Source organism: Megalops cyprinoides, chromosome 15, assembly GCF_013368585.1.
Source record: "Megalops cyprinoides isolate fMegCyp1 chromosome 15, fMegCyp1.pri, whole genome shotgun sequence".
Lineage (NCBI taxonomy): Eukaryota > Metazoa > Chordata > Actinopteri > Elopiformes > Megalopidae > Megalops > Megalops cyprinoides.
The window spans coordinates 8,647,608-8,668,370 of NC_050597.1; the positions used below are offsets into that span (position 1 = coordinate 8,647,608).

The following is a 20,763-nucleotide window of genomic DNA, read 5'->3' on the forward strand; positions in this document are numbered from 1 at the left end:
ATGTATGGTGAATATCAGTCGTTTTTTTATCAATATTTTGTGTCAGAGCCACTGTATAGATCAGTTTTATATGTACAATGAAGGATGTTGCACACTATGTTGCTGTGCTGCTCTGTCATGTTATAGTCACCATTAGTGCCTCTTACTATGTTCTGCTGACAGGATGGATTAATTTATTTAGATATGATCAATATTTGGCTATCATTACCATCTGTATAGTGCTACTTTCTTCAATACATTACCTTTTACAAGATTAATAATGTCAGCACATTTCCATTTGATTTTGTTTGACTCTTGTGGCTAGGCCACCATAAAGGAATGTGAGAGTATTAAGTGTAGACCTTGTTGTTTTCATATAATGAATTTCAGACGGATTGAGGAGGAGATCTCAAGGAGATTTCAATTTCAAAGGGCTTTCTCATGTTAAATAGCTTTGACTTTGTGTGAAGTCAAAGCTATTTAATGGTTAGCTGGTTAGCTTGTAAATCTATGTAACTGCCGCTTTAAGAGGAGGGAATGATTTACCAAACTCCAAATCCCAGAGTGCAGTTGGTTCGCTTTCCTGAACAAAAGGCGGAAACAAAAGAAATCGCAAAAATTCTAAAACACACCCTTGTAAGCAGTTAAGGGAAACAGACACAAATCCCTTGCTTTCAGTAGCAGGAGTACAGAAAGGATACCAAATAAGACAGTTGGTAGGGTATCGAGATTGGTCATCATGGCTTTGAAGAGAATACAGAAGGTAAGCCGAAAACGTATTAGCTTGATGCTCAGAAACAAAACAGCCCTCGCATAAAAGCTTATCCAGTAAGCTGTGTAAGATAACATTGGCTAACCAGTTAGCACTAGCACTCCAGATGACAATGGACTACTAACGTAAACTAGAAACTTACACTAAACTAACGTTATATTGCTAACGTATCTAACGTCATCAGAACTAAGGCCTTAACGAACAAGGAAATCGTTTATTTCAAACGAAAGACACGATCGTAACAAGCAAACCGAATGTAACGTTAACCACCGTTAAATTGGTGTCGACAACGTTTATCTAACTGTAAACTTAGCAGTGAATATTGTTTATGTTATCTCCTTGATGGATAAAGCGTTTATAACGTTATTCTACACTGGTCTGTTGACGTTACGCTTAAAGGAAATGAATTCCTTTCTGGATGGAAAGGCACACAGCTAGACTAAGCTTATATCGTCGATTGCTGGTGTTGTAACAGCTAAGTAGATAGCCAGAACCGTCGTTAAGCTTCCCAATCTAACGATACCTAGCTAACACACCAGCTTTCAACTGTAATTGTCGTTCGACAAGTTTACAAAGCGGTTAGATAGGTAGCCAGTTAGCAATCCTACTTGCACAATAATACAGTAAAACGATTGTTAGCTAGACAAAACAGCTACCTTAATCGTTTACGTTAATCAAGATAGATTAGCAGGATAAGTGTACACTGTCAACTAATTCTGTTTAACTAACTGGTTAACGTTACGGTTTCCAATTGGCGATGTTGAAGCTTGGTGGTGATTAGCTACCTACTAGATAGAAAACAAGAGCTAACCGTTCGGCAGGAATGCTTTCAGTTTAGTTTGCTAACTAGGATGCAAATTATAGTTTCTAAACGGCCATATTTATCTCGTCAACCAGCTAGTTTCCTGGCCATCATATTAGGTTGACATGTACCTAGCTAGCTATCTAGTTAGTTAGCAGGCTGCCTACCTCCTTGCGGGTATATTAAATATCTGAATGTGCTCGTGAATTAGCTAACTAGAAGCTCTAGGCCTGACGTCGTGGGTCACATATCAGCTAGCTAGCTAGCCAGCTACATAGGCCTATAGCAAAGCCTTCACGAACACCGCCTCATTTCTGACTAAAAGCTGGATATTTTTAACCAGTCAACTAGTCAGTTATTGAATGGTAACAGTGAGATCTATTCTTGTTTCCTCGTTGCTAGCTTGTTGTCTTACTAGATACCTTCCTAACGTTAGCTACTGATATAGCTAGCTACGCTAACGTTACCAAGAACAGTTTGTGTAACACGTCCGAATTTAACAGTCTCTGTGATATCCCGATTCACCGTCACATATTGTGATTGTATCCTTTTACGGGGTAAATACGAGGTATTGTGTCATACTTACTATATACGTAAACATGTACACAATGATTGTGTGTGTTTGTGTAATAAATCTGAAAGTGAAATTAAATATTCCTACAAAGCTTCCTCCCCCCTCCCCTATTGTCAGTCCGGTTTCACCATGAAGATTCGTACAGCAAACATTTTATTTGAAAAATTGAAAATTGAAACTCATCTGGAGAGACCTTTTGTTTTTGCTTGTGCTGCAGGTTTTCAAATTGTGTGGGCAAAATGAGTTCAAAACCCAAATAATATACAGAACTGTCTGAGTCAAAGAAGCAACTGTCAAATTCAGGTACACAGTTCAGGTACACTACACCAATAAAATGTTACAGAGAATGCAGGTAGTTTCATATGACATGGCCTTTTCAAACATCAAATTAAAGCCTAGTCCATTGAAGGAAAGGTGGGCAGTCAGCATGTAGTGGGTACAGTGAGACTTACTCAGCAGAATTCTTTTAAGTCATCTGAAAATCAGACCAGAGGAGAACTGAAACCTTTATTCACAGTTTTGCCTCTCTGATGTTTTTCAGGTATTTTGCTGAATAAGCATACATTTACATCTTGTCTCTGTGCTGTTTTTTATGTTGGTATCTTATTTTTTGTCCTAAATAAGTCATTCTCATTCTCAGATGTAGATTTGACAGGCCATTCCTCTGGTTCACGCTGGCAGGTGCTAGTTGGCCTTTTGTTTCTGTGGTCCCTATTGGGTGCTATGGAAACGCACTTTGAATTTACAAACTCTGATATGTAATGTCCAAGCAATGAATATTTATTTATGAGTATTTAAAGTCACAGTCATGTTGAGATAGGAGGTTAAAGAATGGTTAATGCTGAGTGTGTAATCAGAGGGTATAGCAGATATTTTATTAACATCCTCTACAGTTTTACCGGACACCCCATTTCCAGTGTACACCCTTTCATTCCTTTCAGTGTATAGGCTGCTGAAGGGTAGTACATCCTTCCTCAGAGGTCATGCTCATAAGGCATGTCATAGATGTATCAAGAAAGGAAGTGTTGATTCAGATGGAATAACTTTTTAATGTAGTTGTCCAGATCCTATCTTTGGGCAGGTTGCAAGGCAGGGGCACATATCAGGCAGTAATGTTTCTCTAAATAACTTAAGAATAACTATCTGACTAGCTACTTTGTAGCTTACGTGAGTGTGTACAACTGGAATCTTCAATGTTTTTTTTTTTTTTTTTTTCTTCTCTACAGGAGCTGCATGACCTGCAACGGGATCCACCTGCACAGTGCTCAGCTGGACCAGTGGGGGATGACTGTAAGTGCCTCTTCAAGATTTTCATGCCCGTTTTATAGTGGCCCATTTCGTCATTGACGTGATGGTTTAGCCTCTCTCCTCTTCTTTTGCAGTGTTTCACTGGCAAGCAACGATAATGGGACCTGTAAGTACACACGAATCATTATGTTTATTATCTTGGTCCTTGGTGTCATGGATTGTTTCCCTGTATGTTTACACAGTGTTGTTCTATGGTCATTGTTATCTGTCATTGGTTTGTGGCAGCACTATGTCCAGTATTTGGAGCTTGACATTGATCTTCGAGCGTTTCTCTAAGCCTTTTGATACTTTCACGTCATGTGATTTCGGCTCAAAACAAAAAAGAAACCTCAAAACGCATTGTTCCTGGTTTACAGAAGGAGCGTGTCCTCATGTCATGGCTATGGGCATCAGTTGTCATGAGGAAGTGAAGTCACATTCATGTTATGACTGAAAATGATATTTACATGGATGCAGTCATTACTTGAAATTTCACGAAAAGGAATGGTGTGCTATGTTGTGGAGACAATTTCACCATATTACAGAAAAGCTAATGAGATAATGGTATGCCATATTACTATTACTGTTTGTATTACTAGTATTATTTGGATTGACAAATGAAGTTTTATACCTTTTCATAATACTTTGTTTGCGCAAATATTGCATTATACATTATAGACACAGCATAGGAGCAGTTGAAACAACATGGTCAGAATTACAGTAAATATTCCTCAAGCTGGGAAAAAATGATAAAAATATAAAATATGACAGTAAAAATATGATGTCTAATCACACCACACATGTAGAGCAGAGAAAAATATAACGTAATAATGTAGGGAGATGGGCTTGGTAGGTAATGCACTGACAACTAGATAAACCCAGGAGGGGTGTTAAACATTCAAGAACAACTCTGTGTTAAAAGGCTGTGCGTATAGGGCCATTCAGTCCTTACCATTATGTGACATCATGTGGAACAGATGATATGAATACTGTACTGATATGTAAATGTATGACATTTTTTAATGACTTGTCTCCTCTTTTCCAGAGTGACAGTCCATACCAAGGAGGAGTGTTCTTTCTCACAATTCACTTCCCCACAGACTATCCCTTCAAACCTCCAAAGGTTAGAAACCCTGGTTTGTTTTTGATTTTGATTAACCTGTTACTGATATATTATTGCAGTAACTGATTCCTGTATTATAATCATTCCATAGGTAGCCTTTACAACAAAAATCTATCATCCAAACATAAACAGCAATGGCAGTATTTGCCTGGACATCTTGAGATCACAGTGGTCCCCAGCACTAACAGTATCTAAAGGTAAGAGGGAGTGGGTTACTATGACTGTCACTCAGTCTTCCCAGGAACCAGTAAGAATGTTGCATGATGGATCATCAGTTTGATTCTTTCCTGTAGATACTGCTGTTTGTGAAATGTAAATGTAAATTGCAACTTGGTACACATGGCACTGTCAAATACAACATTTATGACTATGAATACTGTGAAAACCTACTAATAATGTCACAGCTGTCTGGGGTCATTAAGTATGTTAAGGAAATTAACCAGGTCTTTCTCATGGTTTCAAGAAAAAAAGCTAAAACTGAAGCTAAGAGGACAAACTAAAAAGTGACATTCTAGTATTTTCAGTCATTCTCCCTTGAGAAAGATTGGCCTTTTTGTGAGTGGAGAAGATGTTTTTGTGGCTAGGGAGTAGTTACTAGCTTAATATAACAACAATATAAACTGTATTGAGGTGTTAGGCTAATATTTCATTCACTTAAAAACACTGATGATAAAATATTTTTTGCTTGTCATATTCATTCATATACATCCCTAATAATGAAATTGTGACTAAGGGTAAGTATGCAAAGGAAATGGCCTCTGTATTTGATAGACCAAAAACATCTGTTAAAGATTCATACCTGTTCATGTCATTGTACCTGTTTTTGGTCTACCAAATACAGATTTTTCATACAGATCTTTTTTTGTACTAATCTTAATGACTGCAACCGGTTTGTACCACAGGAAACTGACTGGCTTTTAATAACCTATTTTTCAGTTCTATTGTCCATATGTTCATTGCTTTGTGACCCAAACCCTGATGACCCTTTAGTTCCAGATATAGCGCACATCTACAAGTCAGACAAAGAAAAGTGAGTATGATTTTGTTTTACAGTGCTAGCTTTTGAAGGAAACTTGCTTTTTTGCAGGAAAATAACACCATGATGGTTTTTATGATTTTCTGCTCCAAAGTACTACTTTAAAACATAATCTTTGTCTTCAAGACTGTAATTTGTAATCAGTTATTATGTGATAGTAATGACTTCATGGATGTGAATTTAGTGCTATGGTAACATTTGTTCAAAAAGAGGTAGCAGCAAGAGCAAAGTAGAGATGGCAAATTCATTTGCATCTGCCCAAAATACAGTGTAATTAAAGGGCAGAGCAATTTATTTACTGCGTTGTCATCCATTTGATTAAACACCCAAGCGAAATGTAATAAGAGATGCAATATGTCCAGTGAATTCTAATGTAATAGTGTGGGGTACAAATGTGCATGCAAAGAAAACTGCATTTCAAATGATGATTCATTCCAAATGTTCACACCCTCTCCGCCTTCCATTTTGCAGATACAACAGACTAGCAAGAGAGTGGACCCAAAAGTATGCGATGTGAAGCACTGTACATTCTAGAGAAAATTTTAAAAAGTAACTTAGGTAATATTAAACATAACATACTGTTAACATTTATCATCAAATCAGCCACCATTAATGAATGAACTTAGTATTTTATAGGGAAATATTCCTCAATCCAACATTACATGAAAAGGCTTAACACATTTTGAGCATTGCAGTCATTTTCCTTTTTTTTCCTTGGTTACTGGGCACTTTGGTTTTGTTATTATTATTATTATTATTAAATAAATCCCCATTTGATATAAATTATTATATAATTATATTGGTCTGGTCACCCATTACATCAAAAAGACCAACTATTTTTTTTTCTTCATCCTGTAGGTACAGTGTTTTGTTTTTCTATTAGAGATTTTTATTGTATAGTAAAAGCTATACTGGATCTATTTTTATTATTTTGCATTAAAAATATAAAAAAGAACTATGCTGCGTTTTTTTCTTTTGTGTGCTGTAAATCTCCTGACATTCTCAGGATTATTTAAGATACTTGTAGTTTTGGTTACTGGTTTTTGTACTCGAATGTTCTATAATGTGTACTATAGTGTGTGTAATGTGAACCATAATGTATACAACATTTTTTTATTTGGTATACAGAACCTGCAAGCATCTTGTGCTAACCGGAAACATGTAAGAGTACTTGTACATAAGCACATAATGACCTATGGTCTGTAGTCAAGTTTACAAATGCTATTGTCCTGTCACTATTTGTTGTTCATACATGGTAATGAAGTTGACATGTTAGGCAGGTCATGGTCATGTTAGGGTTGTCATGATGTACATGGCTGCTCACATACTAGGGCGTTTTTAAGTCTGCATAATTCCTAGATATTGGGCAGTCATGGACATTAAAATTGGAAAAGCAATGTCATAGTTGTCTTAATTCAATTGATTTGATACTTGGCAAATAAATTGTGGATACAGTCAATAATCAAGATTGTCACACAACCCAACATCATTGGAAAGAAGATGTCTGATAGCGGAGACCAGCAAGGGGCTATCATCAGTATGAATGAACGTGTTAAGTGTTACCTTGGTTGAAAATGGTTTCATCCGTTCCATTTAGGAAGTTTTCAATTCATACTGTATTTCTGAAACTGTTGTCCTGTAGCAGGGGGTCATAAAGTGACCATGTCTTATCTGTGTATTCTGAGCGGTATTCATTTGTGGATATATAGGACTTTATTCAAACAGGTTCTACAACAGACAGATTACATTGATTGCATTTGTAGTTGCATACTGTGGATTAGTAGGCCGTTTTCTTCATGAAACATGAAACTGCAATGACCACTGATTGATTGAGTTGAGAGAAACTGCATAGTGCTAGCATGGGTGACTTTCACATTTCACACTTAGGTAGGAAACAAAATGGTTGGGTTTACAGATTCCTCATACTTCAGTGATTTTACATTCTGCATTCATTTGGACCACATTTTTACCTACCAAATTTAAGATGTGTTACTATGACTCCTATTCATAACAACCTACTTTTCCTGAAAGTATGTAGCAAAAGATCTTTAGGCAATAACCATGTAAGTAATATGTAGTGCATTAAAGATGAACAAATTACAGTTTATTTGTTCAGATTTGTAAAGTGCATTCAGTAACCGTTGTATTTATTTTCTTGTTGATCATGTAAATCAGTATTTCTGAAAATACATTTCCAGACAGAAATACATTTATGGATTTTACTGCAGTGAGAGCTGACAGGTTGGCAGCATCAATTGGCTTTGAAACATCTGGAGAACACGTTTGGCTGTAGGACGAGTGGTCACTTCCTCCATACATAATGACAGGGAGACCCATCTGACCGTTGGATGAGAGGGCAACACGGGGGATATTTCCAGCTGCAGAGTACAGTGGATCTCTGTCAGAAAAATGTCAACCAAGGAAGAGAAGAAGGGGTGAACGCACACAGCTAGCAGAAGTGGAGGTGAGGTGCGATTTCTACACCACCTGAAAGACACCACATTGGTAAAGTTTTGAAAATTGAGAGCAGGTGTCTCTAAAAATTTACATCCTAAATAAAGCTACAACCATGGTGAAAACATGACGGATTTCCATGTATTTGTTTAATTCTATTAATATTCTATATAATTTATTTTTAGTCTCACTCTTTCATTGCTTTATTCGGCCGTGGTGCAGATAATGTTTTGTATGGAAAGTACTGCTAGTAATTACAGAGACAGTAGTATGACCTTCGCCCACAATGCACCGGTGACACCAGCGCCTCTAACTGGGCGGGGAATGGATGGAGAAGGCAATATTGTGGCCAAGTTAGCTGCCTCGGTAGCATAGTTACTGTCTTTTTGTATGTATATATTTTAAAGTCGGATGTATCTAAAATGATGTCCTTGATTTCAGTGGGAGGCAACGTATTGAGTAGATTTTTAGGTCTCTCCACAAATGCATTGCTCTTACGGTAAGACCACCATTTTAGCTCGCAAGTGTTAGTATTGCTAGCTAGCTGCCTAGGTAGCTAGCGAGCTAACTATATTTCCTGTTGGTGGTTACACTTGGCTAACCTCTTGTCACCTTGCTCTTAAAACATTCATCCTTAAATGCTTCTTACCGCTAAAGTGTTGTAGCTACTTCAGTCACCTGGCTTTCAATATTATGAATAGGTCTTGCACGTTGTAACGCGCTGGCTAGTAACAGCTGCTTGTTACTACGTATTTTAATCTCTATCAAGAACGCTTTGAGCGTACAAACACTCAGAATATTTACATGTCCAATTAATATACGCTCCGTGTGTCAGTACACAGCCAGTTTGCCGCTCCATATGGATGTTATTTCGATTCTCGCGTACAACTCGGGTTAGCAGCTTTGCCTGTATTATTCCACGCACTGTAGGGGGCGCCAGCCTGTGTGTGTCTCCTTTTCTTTCAGTTTTTATAAATGCATGAATGTGGATTGAAGTGTGGACCCCTGCCATTGCCATCTAATAATTTTTTGACAAATTAACACTTTTGGGACATTTACATTTATTCATTTGGCAGACGCTTTTATCTAAAGCGACTGGCATAGGTTACAGTTCTTTACAATGTTATCCATTTATACAGCTGGATTAAGTACCTTGCCCAAGGGTACAGCAGGAGTGTCCCAGCGGGGATTGAACCGGCAACCTTTTGGTTACGAGTCCTGCTCCTTAACCACTATGCTACACTGCCACCCTAACGGAACAGTTTTTGGTTCATTTCATTTTATCTTTCTAATTCTGAACAAAGTTGCAGAAAAGGCCACTATATTTGCCACCCAATGAGAAAGGTGATTTATTTGAGGTTAGTTGCCTAATGTGTCATTTCTTGCATTCTTAGGTGTTCCTGTAATCCAGCATGTTTGGGTCCAGTGGTAAAGAGCTTCAGTACAACCTCTGATGGTCCTCCTCGTAGGCCCCCCACTGGATACATTCGATTCATGAAGCAGCAACATCCTGTCATCTCCAAGCAGTATCCAGGTAAAGACTGACCCGACAGCTGGCTCTGAAAGGGTGACCAGGTAGACGGTTGAGACGGTTGTGTGGGGTCGTTAGTGCTTCATTTACTAAAACGATGTTTGTCATAATATAGCATAGCCATTTGCAGCTGTGACCTGATGGTTGTGCATGTGGTACCACATGTTGCTCTGTTCCCTGGACTCCTAGTCGAGCTGGATAAGTGTGTTTGTGAAGCTAAGCACCTGGATTGTGGTAAAGGCAGACCTGTCATTTAATGTTTTACAGATATGAAGCTTGTGGATATAACTAAAAAGATTGCACAGCAATGGAAAGCGCTGGCACCTGCACAGAAACTGGTAAGGTTGTTCATTTTCTTCATAATCATTTTGTCTTATTGGTGACGATGATCATCTTCCACGAGCCTATGCTCAAATTAAAAATCAGTGTATCAGGTTCTTTGAACACAAGCAGCAGGTTCAATTTTGCTATAAAGCCTGTAATCATACAAGTCTTAGTCACAGATAAGACATCATTGAACATGGCAGATCTGCAAGAATTGAGTCTGTCTTCATCAACTGTTTTTTTTTTTTTTTTTTACAATGTTTTCCTGTTTTAATTCAAATGTGGAGCAGCAGTTACTTTGAGCAGTTATATTAGCGGTTTAGCAGTTTATATTAACAGTTAATTTTAGCAGTTATATTTTACTAAACTGCTGTGAGTATTTATTTCTGTGAGCATTAATTTCTTTGTGTGTGCAAAATAAGTGTCTTACAGGATATGTCCTTCTCAGATAAATTGTATATGTGCCTTTTTTTCTTTCATCAAAGCTTAAATGTCAAATGGTAACTCTTAAGAAACTACAAGAAAAGCCTATTCTGGGCCCAACATAGAGTATCAGACTAAATAAGCATTATCAAAAAAATTATTTATGAATGCCTCAGTACTGTCCCCATCTGCCCAGAATCCTAAGACATTTGTATTCTGTACACAGAAAAATTACAAGGTGCTTTTTGCATGCTAATATTTGCATGTTATTTCTCATGGTCCTATACTCTCCATATGCACTCTCTAATTCTCCCTTTTATTGCTTACTTTTACTGAGGGGTCTGCTCCCAAGCAGAGCTGTGTAAAGCCTGCAAAATATGCACACTTCACATGGTGCATGACCTCTGTTGCCAGTTTGTGTTGAGGTCAAAGGTGTGCTCCACTTAGAAAGGGGTCCTGTTTGATGCCGTCTTGCTACACAAGATTCATATTCACTGATCTGTAGGACTTGATAATATGGCATAGTGAATGGAAGGAATCATCCAGAACTGTGATTCCATGCACAGCTTTTGTGCAGCCTGGCTCCCTTGACAAGACCAGAGCTGATGCAGCGTCGGAAAGCTTTTGTGATAAGAACGCAGCCACGATGGTTGTTGTGCACACCTCTCTCTGTTGAAGCCATTTGAGCAGGCGGCCTTGGCAGCACGGGAGCAGTACAAAGCAGACATGATCAAGTACCAGGCCCAGCTCACGCCTGCGCAGTCTGCAGCACTCAAGCAGGAGAAGCAGCAGAAGCGGGCCAAACGGAAGGTTATCAGGAAGAAGAGGGTGAGGAGAATGGTCTTTTATTTTTTAAATTTAAAAAATAAAGTATCTTGCTAAAAGTTGAAGTATCTTGGAAACTGCTCATATCTCATCTTGGAAAAATTATGAACAATAATTTTTTTTTTCTTTAACAGTAGTCAGAATGTCTCCATCTTTCTTGATAGCCCACAAGCTCAATGTCATTTAATGTCAATTATTGTTAACATCAGTCTGCTGATACTCCTAAGAGATTGACTGGCCTTCCGGATTGTAGAGGAAGCCCACACACAAAGTTGCCCAGTTTCATAGGACACAATAGAAAGAGTGCTTGAAATGTTAGTTGTCAGTAATATTTCTCTGAGATGTAATGGAAAATATGAACCTTGATTTGAGCGGGGAGTTTGTGCTTTTCAGCCACAGCTGTTTACACTCACATAAATTGCACACTTGATTCTTTAAGACTGTTTCTGAATAGTTGCTCACATGTGATCAGGAAAGAGTGTGAAAGAGCTTTTGCTGAGAGCACCCGTCAAAATAATAATAGAATAACAGAGTGATGAACACCCAGCATAAAAAATCCCTATTAATAGTGATGTTTGTACTGTACTGTACTGTAAAGTGTTTTTCTCTTTGTTTTTTTGCTGCTTCCAGGAGCTGACCATGCTGGGGAAACCGAAGGGGTGCAGGTCTGCCTTTAATATCTTCATGGCAGAACACTTCGAGGAGGCAAAAGGTGCAAGCATGCAGGTACTGCAGAGTAGAGTATGTGACAGACAAGCTCTTGGCCTATGAAGTGTGACCTCCATTACAGTGATAATTAAAAGACTTCTGAGAAATATTTGTGGAGTCTTTTCTCTTAATGTTTCCTAATCATTTGTCATGGTAACCTTTGGTGCTCTGATAATACCTAACTGTAATTGGTGACCTTGCAAACAATTTGCTTGTTTATTAGGGAAAGATGAAGTCGTTAACGGACGATTGGCAAAAACTGCCTGACTCTTATAAAAAGGTGAGTTTTAAAATCAAATGCAATAAAACTGACCAGTGAGCTGATTGATACTGATTGGTAGTTTTTCTGTTTCTGCTGTTGAGTAGTAATTTGTATAATTTTGTGTTTTGTTTAAGGTCTACATCCAGCTCGCAGAAGATGATAAAGTCCGCTATGAGAATGAGATGAAGTCATGGGAAGGGCACATGAGAGAGATTGGGAGGGAAGATCTTATTCGAAGGAAGGAAATGAGGTCCAGAAAAACTGGGAAAGCAAAAGGAATCAGAAGGAAGGCCAATATTAAGACTGTTAAGACTAAAGTCCCTGCAGAGTCTGCAGGCGGCAAGGCCTCTACTGGCCCAAACCTGAGAATGCCAAGAGGGAACATGAAGAAGAATGAAGAGTGATTTTGTAAAAAGCATACTGGCAAATCACTGTCCTTTCTAGTATTGCTCTGTTATAGGAGACACTTCGGGTAATAAAGTCTGACCTGGTAGCTTGTGCCTCCGAACATCTGGGCACATGTAGTCATGGAAGAGGTGATAATTCCCAGTATGAAATAATGTGCATGGTTTCCAGTCATTAACAACTCTGTGTAACCCAGTCTGTCATTTCGAGCTCAAAGGTACGCTGAAGCTGTCCTGCTTTTACTGGATTCAAAACAACTGAGTGCAATTTGGGGAAAAAATCCCTTAAAAGTAAAAAAAAATAAAAAATCCAAAGAAGCGAAGTTGCCAACTAATGTGCCCTCAGAATAATGTCCTGATGTTTCATATCTTAAAGATTGTAAAATAGTTCATTCATAATGGTGAACAGTGAGTGAAAACCTCAACATGAGTTGCCGTTATCCAGGGTTGCAGTACAAAGGTTGCAGATCCTTATAGCTAACAAAAGTTTATCTGCTTTGAAGAATACCATCCATTGTTTCTGGTGTATCATACGCAGACATTGGAAAGTCATTTTTTTGTATCCTGTTATTAAGCACTTAATAAACATTTCTGTGAATTTTTCAGAATGCACATAGTCCATTGAATATTTTAGCAAGGCCAGCATAACATGTTTTACAGGGGGAGCATTTGAGAAATTCTGTGGAGCTAATGATTTGAGATTACATGAAATACTGTACATTACATTCATTTAGCAGACACTCTTATCCAGAGCGACTTCCAGCACAGAAGAACAGAGGTGTATCTTTTCAAGTTGAATGAGCAATAGTGTCAGACGAGGCTAACAACACTTCCAGACCAGTAGTACATTGTACTACTCAAAAGTAGTACCGATATTTCTGATTTCCTTGATGCAGTTTTATGGGTGTTGTTTGGAGTGTTGTTATGGCTATGACCATCTGCCAGTTTGGCTTTGCATTGTAGTTCCTTGCCATCTCTGGACACATCCCAGGTGTTATGTTTACTTTTGAGCAGTAGGTGGCAGCACGTATCCAGCTTTTTACGATTTAACGCATGGAACAACCAAAAATGGTGAATGACGTATGACTAAAATAAAATGTACTAAAATGCATCTTTAATTTAATTGGAAGTTATTGCTAAATTTCTAGATTATTTCAGTCAGTATCACCAACAGAAGACTATCCTCAGGCTGTGTGGCCACACAAGGCCATTGAAAATGTATTGGTTTTAAATTGGGATGTTTCAGTGTTAAATTTTGGCTCAAGCCATTTATGTTGGGACAGAAAAAAACCAACCAACTCTCCATACATTCAAGGAGAATTGAAAAATGACCACTTTAAAAGTACAGATCTTTAATATAAATATGTGTATATAAAGTAAATAATATTCAGTATCATAGACACAATAGTATGTCATTTATTTCTGACAAATGCAAAGCCAACTAAATTTCTGCATTACTGATCTAGAAGAGTGTGAGAGAGAAGAGCTTGACTTCAGACTTCAAAATCCAAACCAGCAGACCAGTCACCAGGAAAGAGGCAGGAAGTACCATTCACCCCCAGAAATGTCAGTCTAAACAGCCCAGCTAGTATCAAAAAGAGAGCAACCACCAGGAACGCAGTACGGCCTGCACACAAGAGATCGGGCCACTCTGCTAAGGCCTCTTTCACAGCATAAAGGCATTTCTTGGATTTGGCCCCTGAACATTTTAAGTCACACAGGGGTCTGAAGGACCCTTCATGTTTTGTATGGTCCTTGCTATCCAGAAATGAAATATTAATGTTGCGCATCAGGAACACGCATAGTGAATGCTTCTGCATAGTCCCATAAGAGTATTGCATTTTAAACACTTGTCACAGCGGCCATTCGTATGCAGAGCAAGTTTACATATTGTGTGATTTACTTACAGGCTCCTTATTTAACATCTGTCTGGCTGGGAATGGAGCCTGCATCCTTCCGGCTCAACATGTCTTCCCTTAACCTTCAGACCCCAATTAATGCCATGTTGACTTAAAAATAGAAAGAAATATAAAAAAAATCAGTACTTGATTAAGAACACAACACAAGATGGCCAAATTGGATCTACACCTTTTATCCAAGTGTTGTGTTAATACATGATCAGTTTCGATGCAGTGTAAGGTGATACCCTGAACGCTTCACAACCAAAACATTGCCTCCCCCATTTTGACAAAAACTGGAGGTGCTGCAGCACCATGGACAGTGCCTGTCTCACCTGGGCTGCAGCACCATGGAGAGTCCCAACACACACCTGCAGCCATTGAGAATAAACAGCACCTACAGGAGAATATAAGGCTCTCCCCAGCCAGAACTCCTGAGTTGCCCTGGAGCAGAGGTGTATGATAATACAAAGGGTGAATTTAGTTAATTGAGCTCTTTTATGTTTTTAAGTTGTGTCCCAGCGAAGCTACAGGTCAGCCTGTGTTGGCCTGACCATGTGGGCTACAGACGTGGTTCCACCAGATACAGCAGCCGCCCCCCTGGCTGTACTAAACATTTTTAGTTCCACAAAGACCTGTGGTGCATTCAGCATTAAGGTCATATGAACAATTAACCTATATAGGTAAGAAAACTTTGTGGTGTATTTTCACACCATACCCTACACGGTGTATACTGAGCTTCCACAACCTATGATTCTTTTTAAGTTCGATTATTAGATTTCTCACACTGGAACATACCGGAATATATATTATGAAATTGTGTCCGTAAATATCTCTACACAGTCGAATAACTACGCGCAATACATCTGATTACTTAGCATTCTGATTGACTTTTTTTTTTTTTTGTTTGTTTGTTTTTCAAAACTGTAAGAGAAAAATAAATAAATAAATCTGCATGCTACTTTTGTGCGTAAATTTTAGCAGATAAATAAAATGCTGCGAGCTCCCTGTTCCATTATTTTAATATTTATATTTACTTCTATTTTAATACTTTTATTTTAATACTACTATTTTCCTTCTACCGTGAGCATTTGTGTTTTCCTTCTCCTCGATGCATCTGCGTTTCCCCCTCTGCTAGCTATTAAGACACGTGCATGCTATAATATGTTATAACGTACTTTTGCTGCGTGTATTTTTAGTAATGCTGAGAAGAGAATGCTGTATTCAAAGTTCCTCTGTGACTTAAGTATTAAATATTCAATATTGAAACGCAGAGTGCTTAGTGGAGGGGGAGGATGGAGGACCGGGTTTTTTGGAAATGGGTGTGGGGCACTAATGTGTCTGACACGTGAAGTTTCCTCGAAGGCTTACGGTGCGTCCGCAAAGTTGAATGTTTTCTGCGTGTGCGTGGTGAATGAATTTGGCGTGGGTCGGATGTAAGGGCGGTGCTAGATGAAGAAAGGTGTAGTGATTAAGGAGACCGTGCGCAGAAAAAAGGACTAGCCCGAAACAATGACTATTACGGATTGCTAGTGAGAAGCGAGAAGAATGAGGGCGATTACTTTTTAAGCCCACTACATGGTATTGCTGTAAATCAGAGCGAGGCGCTGTGTCGTCTGGAAACGGTGTTCTGCAGAGGCCATGGCGGCTCAGTGCGACTCTTTGAGTGGATACATGCAACACTCGGACCCGGGCTCGAACAGTGAGCGCAGCACCGACTCCCCTGTCCCCGTTTCCGAGGATGACTCCAGCGGACCGCCGGCACCGCTAGACCCGGAGTGGACAGAGGAGAGGTTTCGCGTGGATCGTAAGAAACTGGAAGTCATGCTATTAGGTAAATGTCTAAGTAGGTGGAAAATATATTTGAGTTTAGACACAGTTTGAAACTTCTACATTTTCCTTTGTTTAGTGTAGGGGAAAAGGGGCGGGGGGCGCTTTTATCTTCAACTTCTCAGCTTATCCCAACTTAGTGTACAAATCTTCCTGGAGTTCAAGCAATGACGTTGACAATGATACTTGACCATGATGTTATATAGGGAGCAGATTGTTTCTGTTGTATGATTTTAGACTAACCTCGCATGGTTTTGTGGGTCAAAGTCTTAGCTAGGTGACAGATTACCGGTTCTACCTGCTACAGATATAAGTTCTTCCTGGTTAGAATACACATGCATAACGTTACAATACTTAATGATGTGGACCGGCCCTGTACGGGCAGTTATTCGAGTTTGATTGGTATGTCTGGAAGGCCGAAATTTTGTAACGATTGGATGTGTTTGATTATCAAGTTTACCAAATTGTGATACCAAGTTATGACTTTACTAAGTTCAAAATTGCATCGAATTCGCTGACTTCTGACCAGTGTGGAGCCTAATATCAACCAATGAGTACTTGCTGTTAGTATGTAGTTTTGCCTGCAAAAGTTACAAAATTCTGTTGCTGGATATCCCATGTCATTCTACTTTTGTCTTAGGCTAATTGCGACATCTATAGTCAAAGACCAACTTTAAAACTTCAAACAGAGGCTATCGACAATTACTGTGAACGTGAAATTAAAATACTGAAAATGCAACTCAGTGGTAGTTACATTGTTTTATTGAGAAGCCACGTACGAGGGACATTACTGTTATTTTTCAGAGAAAAACGTTCATCCTTCCAATACTAAAGTGAGCTGTAATACAATCCGTCAAGGAGCGTATACATTAAAATTGTTTTACATTGAGTGACAGACTCATTACCCTCAGTCCTTATCATGTAAAATAGTTCTTCCTTCCAACAACTGTCTGATTCGTCACACTGAGCATTGCCAGAAGGGGTCACTCTTCAATATATTGCACTGCATCTGGCTATAGTCTGTCTTCTGACACCATTGCAAATGAGGAAAGTAAGCATTGATTTTTATACGCTAGTGTTTCCTGTTCTGGTCCTGTTGACAGACTATACATATATATTTGTATAATTTGTTTTCTTAAATGAATTGTGGTTGATCAAACTGTCCATTCAATGCTGACATGACATTGATACGTAACTATCTGTCAAGGAGTGTGTGTTTATGATAATCAAGCAACAATAGCAAAGGTGTTTCTTCAGGACATGACAGGTCCAAGGGCACCGGGTATGGCCTTCAGGGACTCCTGGTACCAGACCTAACAATTTCAAATGAAGGGCTGTGAGGAATGAAGAGTGTAATTTTGTGAGAGATGGTGTTTGTCCCCGTCTCTGACTCACCCCTGTTGGCTTGTGTGGAATTTGCTTGAAGTGGGTTTTCTCTGCTGGGGGTAGGTTAATTTTCAACCACTCTGCATTCCTACTTTCTGCTTTTACGTCGAGCAAAACCTTGGTCTGACATAGCCTCTGATGTATGAGGTGGCACCTATTTCCAACTTTCTTCATTCAAGATAGTGTTAAGTTAATGTCAGAGTTAATGTCTGTGGGGTCAGTGGACCTGCTATATGCACATGGAAGGATGGCTGGAAGGGGCCATGCATGGTACAGAGTAAATGACACTCCCAGTTGCAAGGAGAGGACTTTTCCCAGACATGTACAAAGCTGAGGAGGACTCATGTGGTCAGTCTCCGTAGACCATCAAAGGATCACCATCCCCTTTCTTTGTTTAAAAGACCTACATACTTTCCCTTTGGCTTATAGGGAATACTCACCCCTAATTGTTGTTGGTGACTCAAAAATGAATAACTGTGTATTTGTGTAGGTCTTTGTGTGTGTGCAAACCTGTTCTTGTCTCAGGACATATGATGAAATAAAATATAAAGAAGTTTTTTTTTCTCTTTTAATTATTTTTGTTATTGTTATTTTTTCCAGCCCTGTGCTTCTGTAAAGCCTTTTGTTGTACAAAAATGTGATCACTCTAAGATGACACTCTATAATGAGTCGGTTTCTTTGACTGTCTTACAGTGTGGATTCTGACTTTTAAGCCACACTCCCTTCAGCATTACAACAGTTTAGAGAATTACATCATAGAATTATATACCTGTGGCGGCAGTGTAGCATAGTGGTTAAGGAGCAGGACTCGTACCCGAAAGGTTGCTGGTTCGATCCCTGTTGGGATGCTGCTGCCCTTGGGCAAGGTACTTAACCCACAATTGTCTCAGTAAATATCTAGCTGTATAAATGGATAACATTGTAAAGAACTGTAACCTATGTAAGTTGCTTTGGATAAAAGCGTCTGCTAAATGAATAAATGTACATCGGAGGTGATATTACCAGACAGGAAGCTGCTTTTTCCAGACCTTTTGATTTTGAAGTTGTTCGTTTCTATGTAGTTTCTAATAGTTGGAAAACTCAACAACTGTGACTTTTGCTGCCATATTTTTGTGGTTTAGGCATTCAGCAATGATTGTTTATGTGGGAAGATGTCAGGTAAATCCTCAGCCTTTAGGTTGGTAATGAGGCCCTGCTAACAGGGCTGGTAGCAGCTGCTTTAAGGATTACTTCCCCAGGATCTGTAACAGACTCAGTTTCATTTGTGCTCATCGTGGCTTTGGCTGAGGATCTGCTGCTCTGCGCATTCCTCAAAGCTGCATGTAATCCCTGCCTTTCCTGGAAATCGGCAAAAGCAGAACTTATGTCCTGTGCCACGTCTCTCTGCTCACATGTACAGTATACGCCTGTCATGACAAGGAGATCTTGTGTCGTGTATTAAGCTATTTTACGGTAGCAACGGATTTTGCATTAAAATGTCTTTGTTTAGGAATCAACATAGTAGTTGAAATACAGTTTGTTCCCTCATTTTTAATATGACTGCTTTGTTGTTTGTGTTCAGTGTATGTTAAAGAATGGTGTACCTCCTTTTTCTGTCTGGCTCCTGTTGAATCTGTAATGTTTTTACGTTTTTACGTACTTTTCTCTGTTCTGTGGAGCAGAACAGTTTTCATACTGTGAGCATTACATGCGGTTGTTACTTAAGGTGAAGCTTTAAAAATCAAAGATACCTTACTTGATTTAGAAAAAGCCCCCCCCCCCCCCCAAAAAAAAAAAAATACAACATAGACACTGTATCAAGCCCCACCCCTAATCATTCAATCTAGTCAAAGTAATTGAGGCATATGTGTTATTCTTATTCCTCTATCAAAAGTAGACAGAACTGTATAATTACAGCTAGAGGAATTCGATATTAACAGAACATCTGGAGTAGATGATGACAGTTTTGGTGAGTGATCATAGCAGGGTTGAGAGTTTGAAAAACATATGATTTGAAATTCTTTATGCAATTGCGTTCCAGTAACAAAATCCATACGAATATCGTGTTTGGGGTTACACCCCTGGCCCTCTGGGGGCAGTGTGTAGCTGGAATGAATGGTGCATAAGTAGAGCAGTGGTTGCACACGATTTGGGAATTTCTTGTTTTTTCAGTTTCTAGAGCATCCACTATCCTCATGGGAGGTACCAGCAAAAAAGCTTTATTGGAGTTATACTTTTATCAGACATGCTAATGAAGATAAATATGATATTTTGTGCTTTGATTAGAGACAGAGCCATATTACCCACAAACATCTGGGGCTGTAACACATGACTTTGTTTGCTCTGGACTAGTGGAACTAGGTGTTCTACAATGAACTAGATCATGAGATGCTGTCATGAATTTATCATGAGGGAAACCTGCTGCATTTTGTTCTAGGTTTTGCCGTCTGTGAAAGTGATTCCAGCTTCCTGTTCGGAAACTTGAAGTGACTCACAGACGGGTGGGCCAGCTGAATCGCAATGTCCTGTCCATGTTAAGAAAGTACATCGGTAGCAATAACAAAGCTGTCTCACTTAATTTCCTCATCCCAGGGCTTCACACACTGTCTCGCTAAGCAGGCTAGTCAGGACTGCGTCACCAGTGTGACTTTGGACATCTGTAAGCCGTGCTCCTGGCTGACAGAACTGACACGCTCACCTCCCTTTGGTCTCCTACTCCATCCAGACGGCAGACCTTTCCAGCTTTGATGAGACCTTGTTTTGTAGGTTTACCGTGGTCATTATAAAAATACAAAGGGCTTTTTATGTGCCCAGCGTGCTTGACCATGGCTGCACCCAGCAAAAGAGGAACATGGTTATATGGTTATAACTGAGAATCTTTCTGAAGAATTTTAGCCATAAAAGGAATTTCAATCAGTCATTTGCAGAATACCTATTCAGAACATATTTACTATGACATAAATGTACATCCTCCCTTAACTTGGGTGAGTGTATGGTTGAGTCATGATTGTCTTATTTGAATGAGACCTCTGCAGATGATGATGATGGCGATTCTTCATAATGATAATAATTACAATAATGTTTTCTTTAAATAGCAGCTAGGTGCTTATCATGCAATATAAGGAGAAATAAGCACCGATAAGGATGACAGGTAGTAGGAGCAGGT

At 39.1% G+C, this 20,763-nt stretch overlaps 3 protein-coding genes across 3 annotated transcripts in view; all 3 read left to right on the forward strand.

The window, feature by feature from the left end:
• The first annotated feature begins 596 nt into the window (after nt 1–596).
• LOC118789850 (ubiquitin-conjugating enzyme E2 D4-like) lies at nt 597–6,294 on the forward strand. The gene is made up of 7 exons (XM_036546538.1): nt 597–742; nt 3,354–3,417; nt 3,510–3,541; nt 4,460–4,537; nt 4,629–4,734; nt 5,474–5,567; nt 6,045–6,294. Exons 1-7 carry the CDS (start codon nt 719–721, stop codon nt 6,088–6,090), a joined length of 444 nt encoding a protein of 147 aa, XP_036402431.1. The 5' UTR covers nt 597–718; the 3' UTR covers nt 6,091–6,294.
• A 2,055-nt stretch (nt 6,295–8,349) lies between these two features.
• On the forward strand, nt 8,350–12,988 carry LOC118790019 (transcription factor A, mitochondrial-like). The gene is made up of 7 exons (XM_036546811.1): nt 8,350–8,526; nt 9,422–9,561; nt 9,826–9,896; nt 10,984–11,133; nt 11,761–11,856; nt 12,062–12,118; nt 12,235–12,988. The coding sequence occupies exons 1-7, from the start codon at nt 8,450–8,452 to the stop codon at nt 12,502–12,504; spliced, it is 861 nt and encodes a 286-aa protein (XP_036402704.1). The 5' UTR covers nt 8,350–8,449; the 3' UTR covers nt 12,505–12,988.
• A 2,924-nt stretch (nt 12,989–15,912) lies between these two features.
• Nucleotides 15,913–20,763, forward strand: part of LOC118790083 (protein bicaudal C homolog 1-A-like) — a 52,104-nt gene continuing 47,253 nt past the window's right edge. Inside the window, exon 1 of the mRNA XM_036546894.1 lies at nt 15,913–16,236. Within this exon, the coding sequence (XP_036402787.1) occupies nt 16,044–16,236 (193 nt within the window). The 5' untranslated portion in view covers nt 15,913–16,043. The remainder of the gene's footprint in view (nt 16,237–20,763) is intronic.

What these genes read in the sequence shown, in the direction of transcription:
- LOC118789850 (XM_036546538.1), top strand. Translation starts at nt 719, where the DNA reads ATGGCTTTGAAGAGAATACAGAAG. An exon ending in CTTTGAAGAGAATACAGAAG is followed by an intron (nt 743 to 3,353) that starts GTAAGCCGAAAA and finishes TCTTCTCTACAG; the next exon opens with GAGCTGCATGACCTGCAACG. An exon ending in AAGCAACGATAATGGGACCT is followed by an intron (nt 3,542 to 4,459) that starts GTAAGTACACAC and finishes CCTCTTTTCCAG; the next exon opens with AGTGACAGTCCATACCAAGG.
- LOC118790019 (XM_036546811.1), top strand. Translation starts at nt 8,450, where the DNA reads ATGATGTCCTTGATTTCAGTGGGAGGCAACGTATTGAGTAGATTTTTA. An exon ending in ACAAATGCATTGCTCTTACG is followed by an intron (nt 8,527 to 9,421) that starts GTAAGACCACCA and finishes TTGCATTCTTAG; the next exon opens with GTGTTCCTGTAATCCAGCAT. An exon ending in AGGTTATCAGGAAGAAGAGG is followed by an intron (nt 11,134 to 11,760) that starts GTGAGGAGAATG and finishes TGCTGCTTCCAG; the next exon opens with GAGCTGACCATGCTGGGGAA.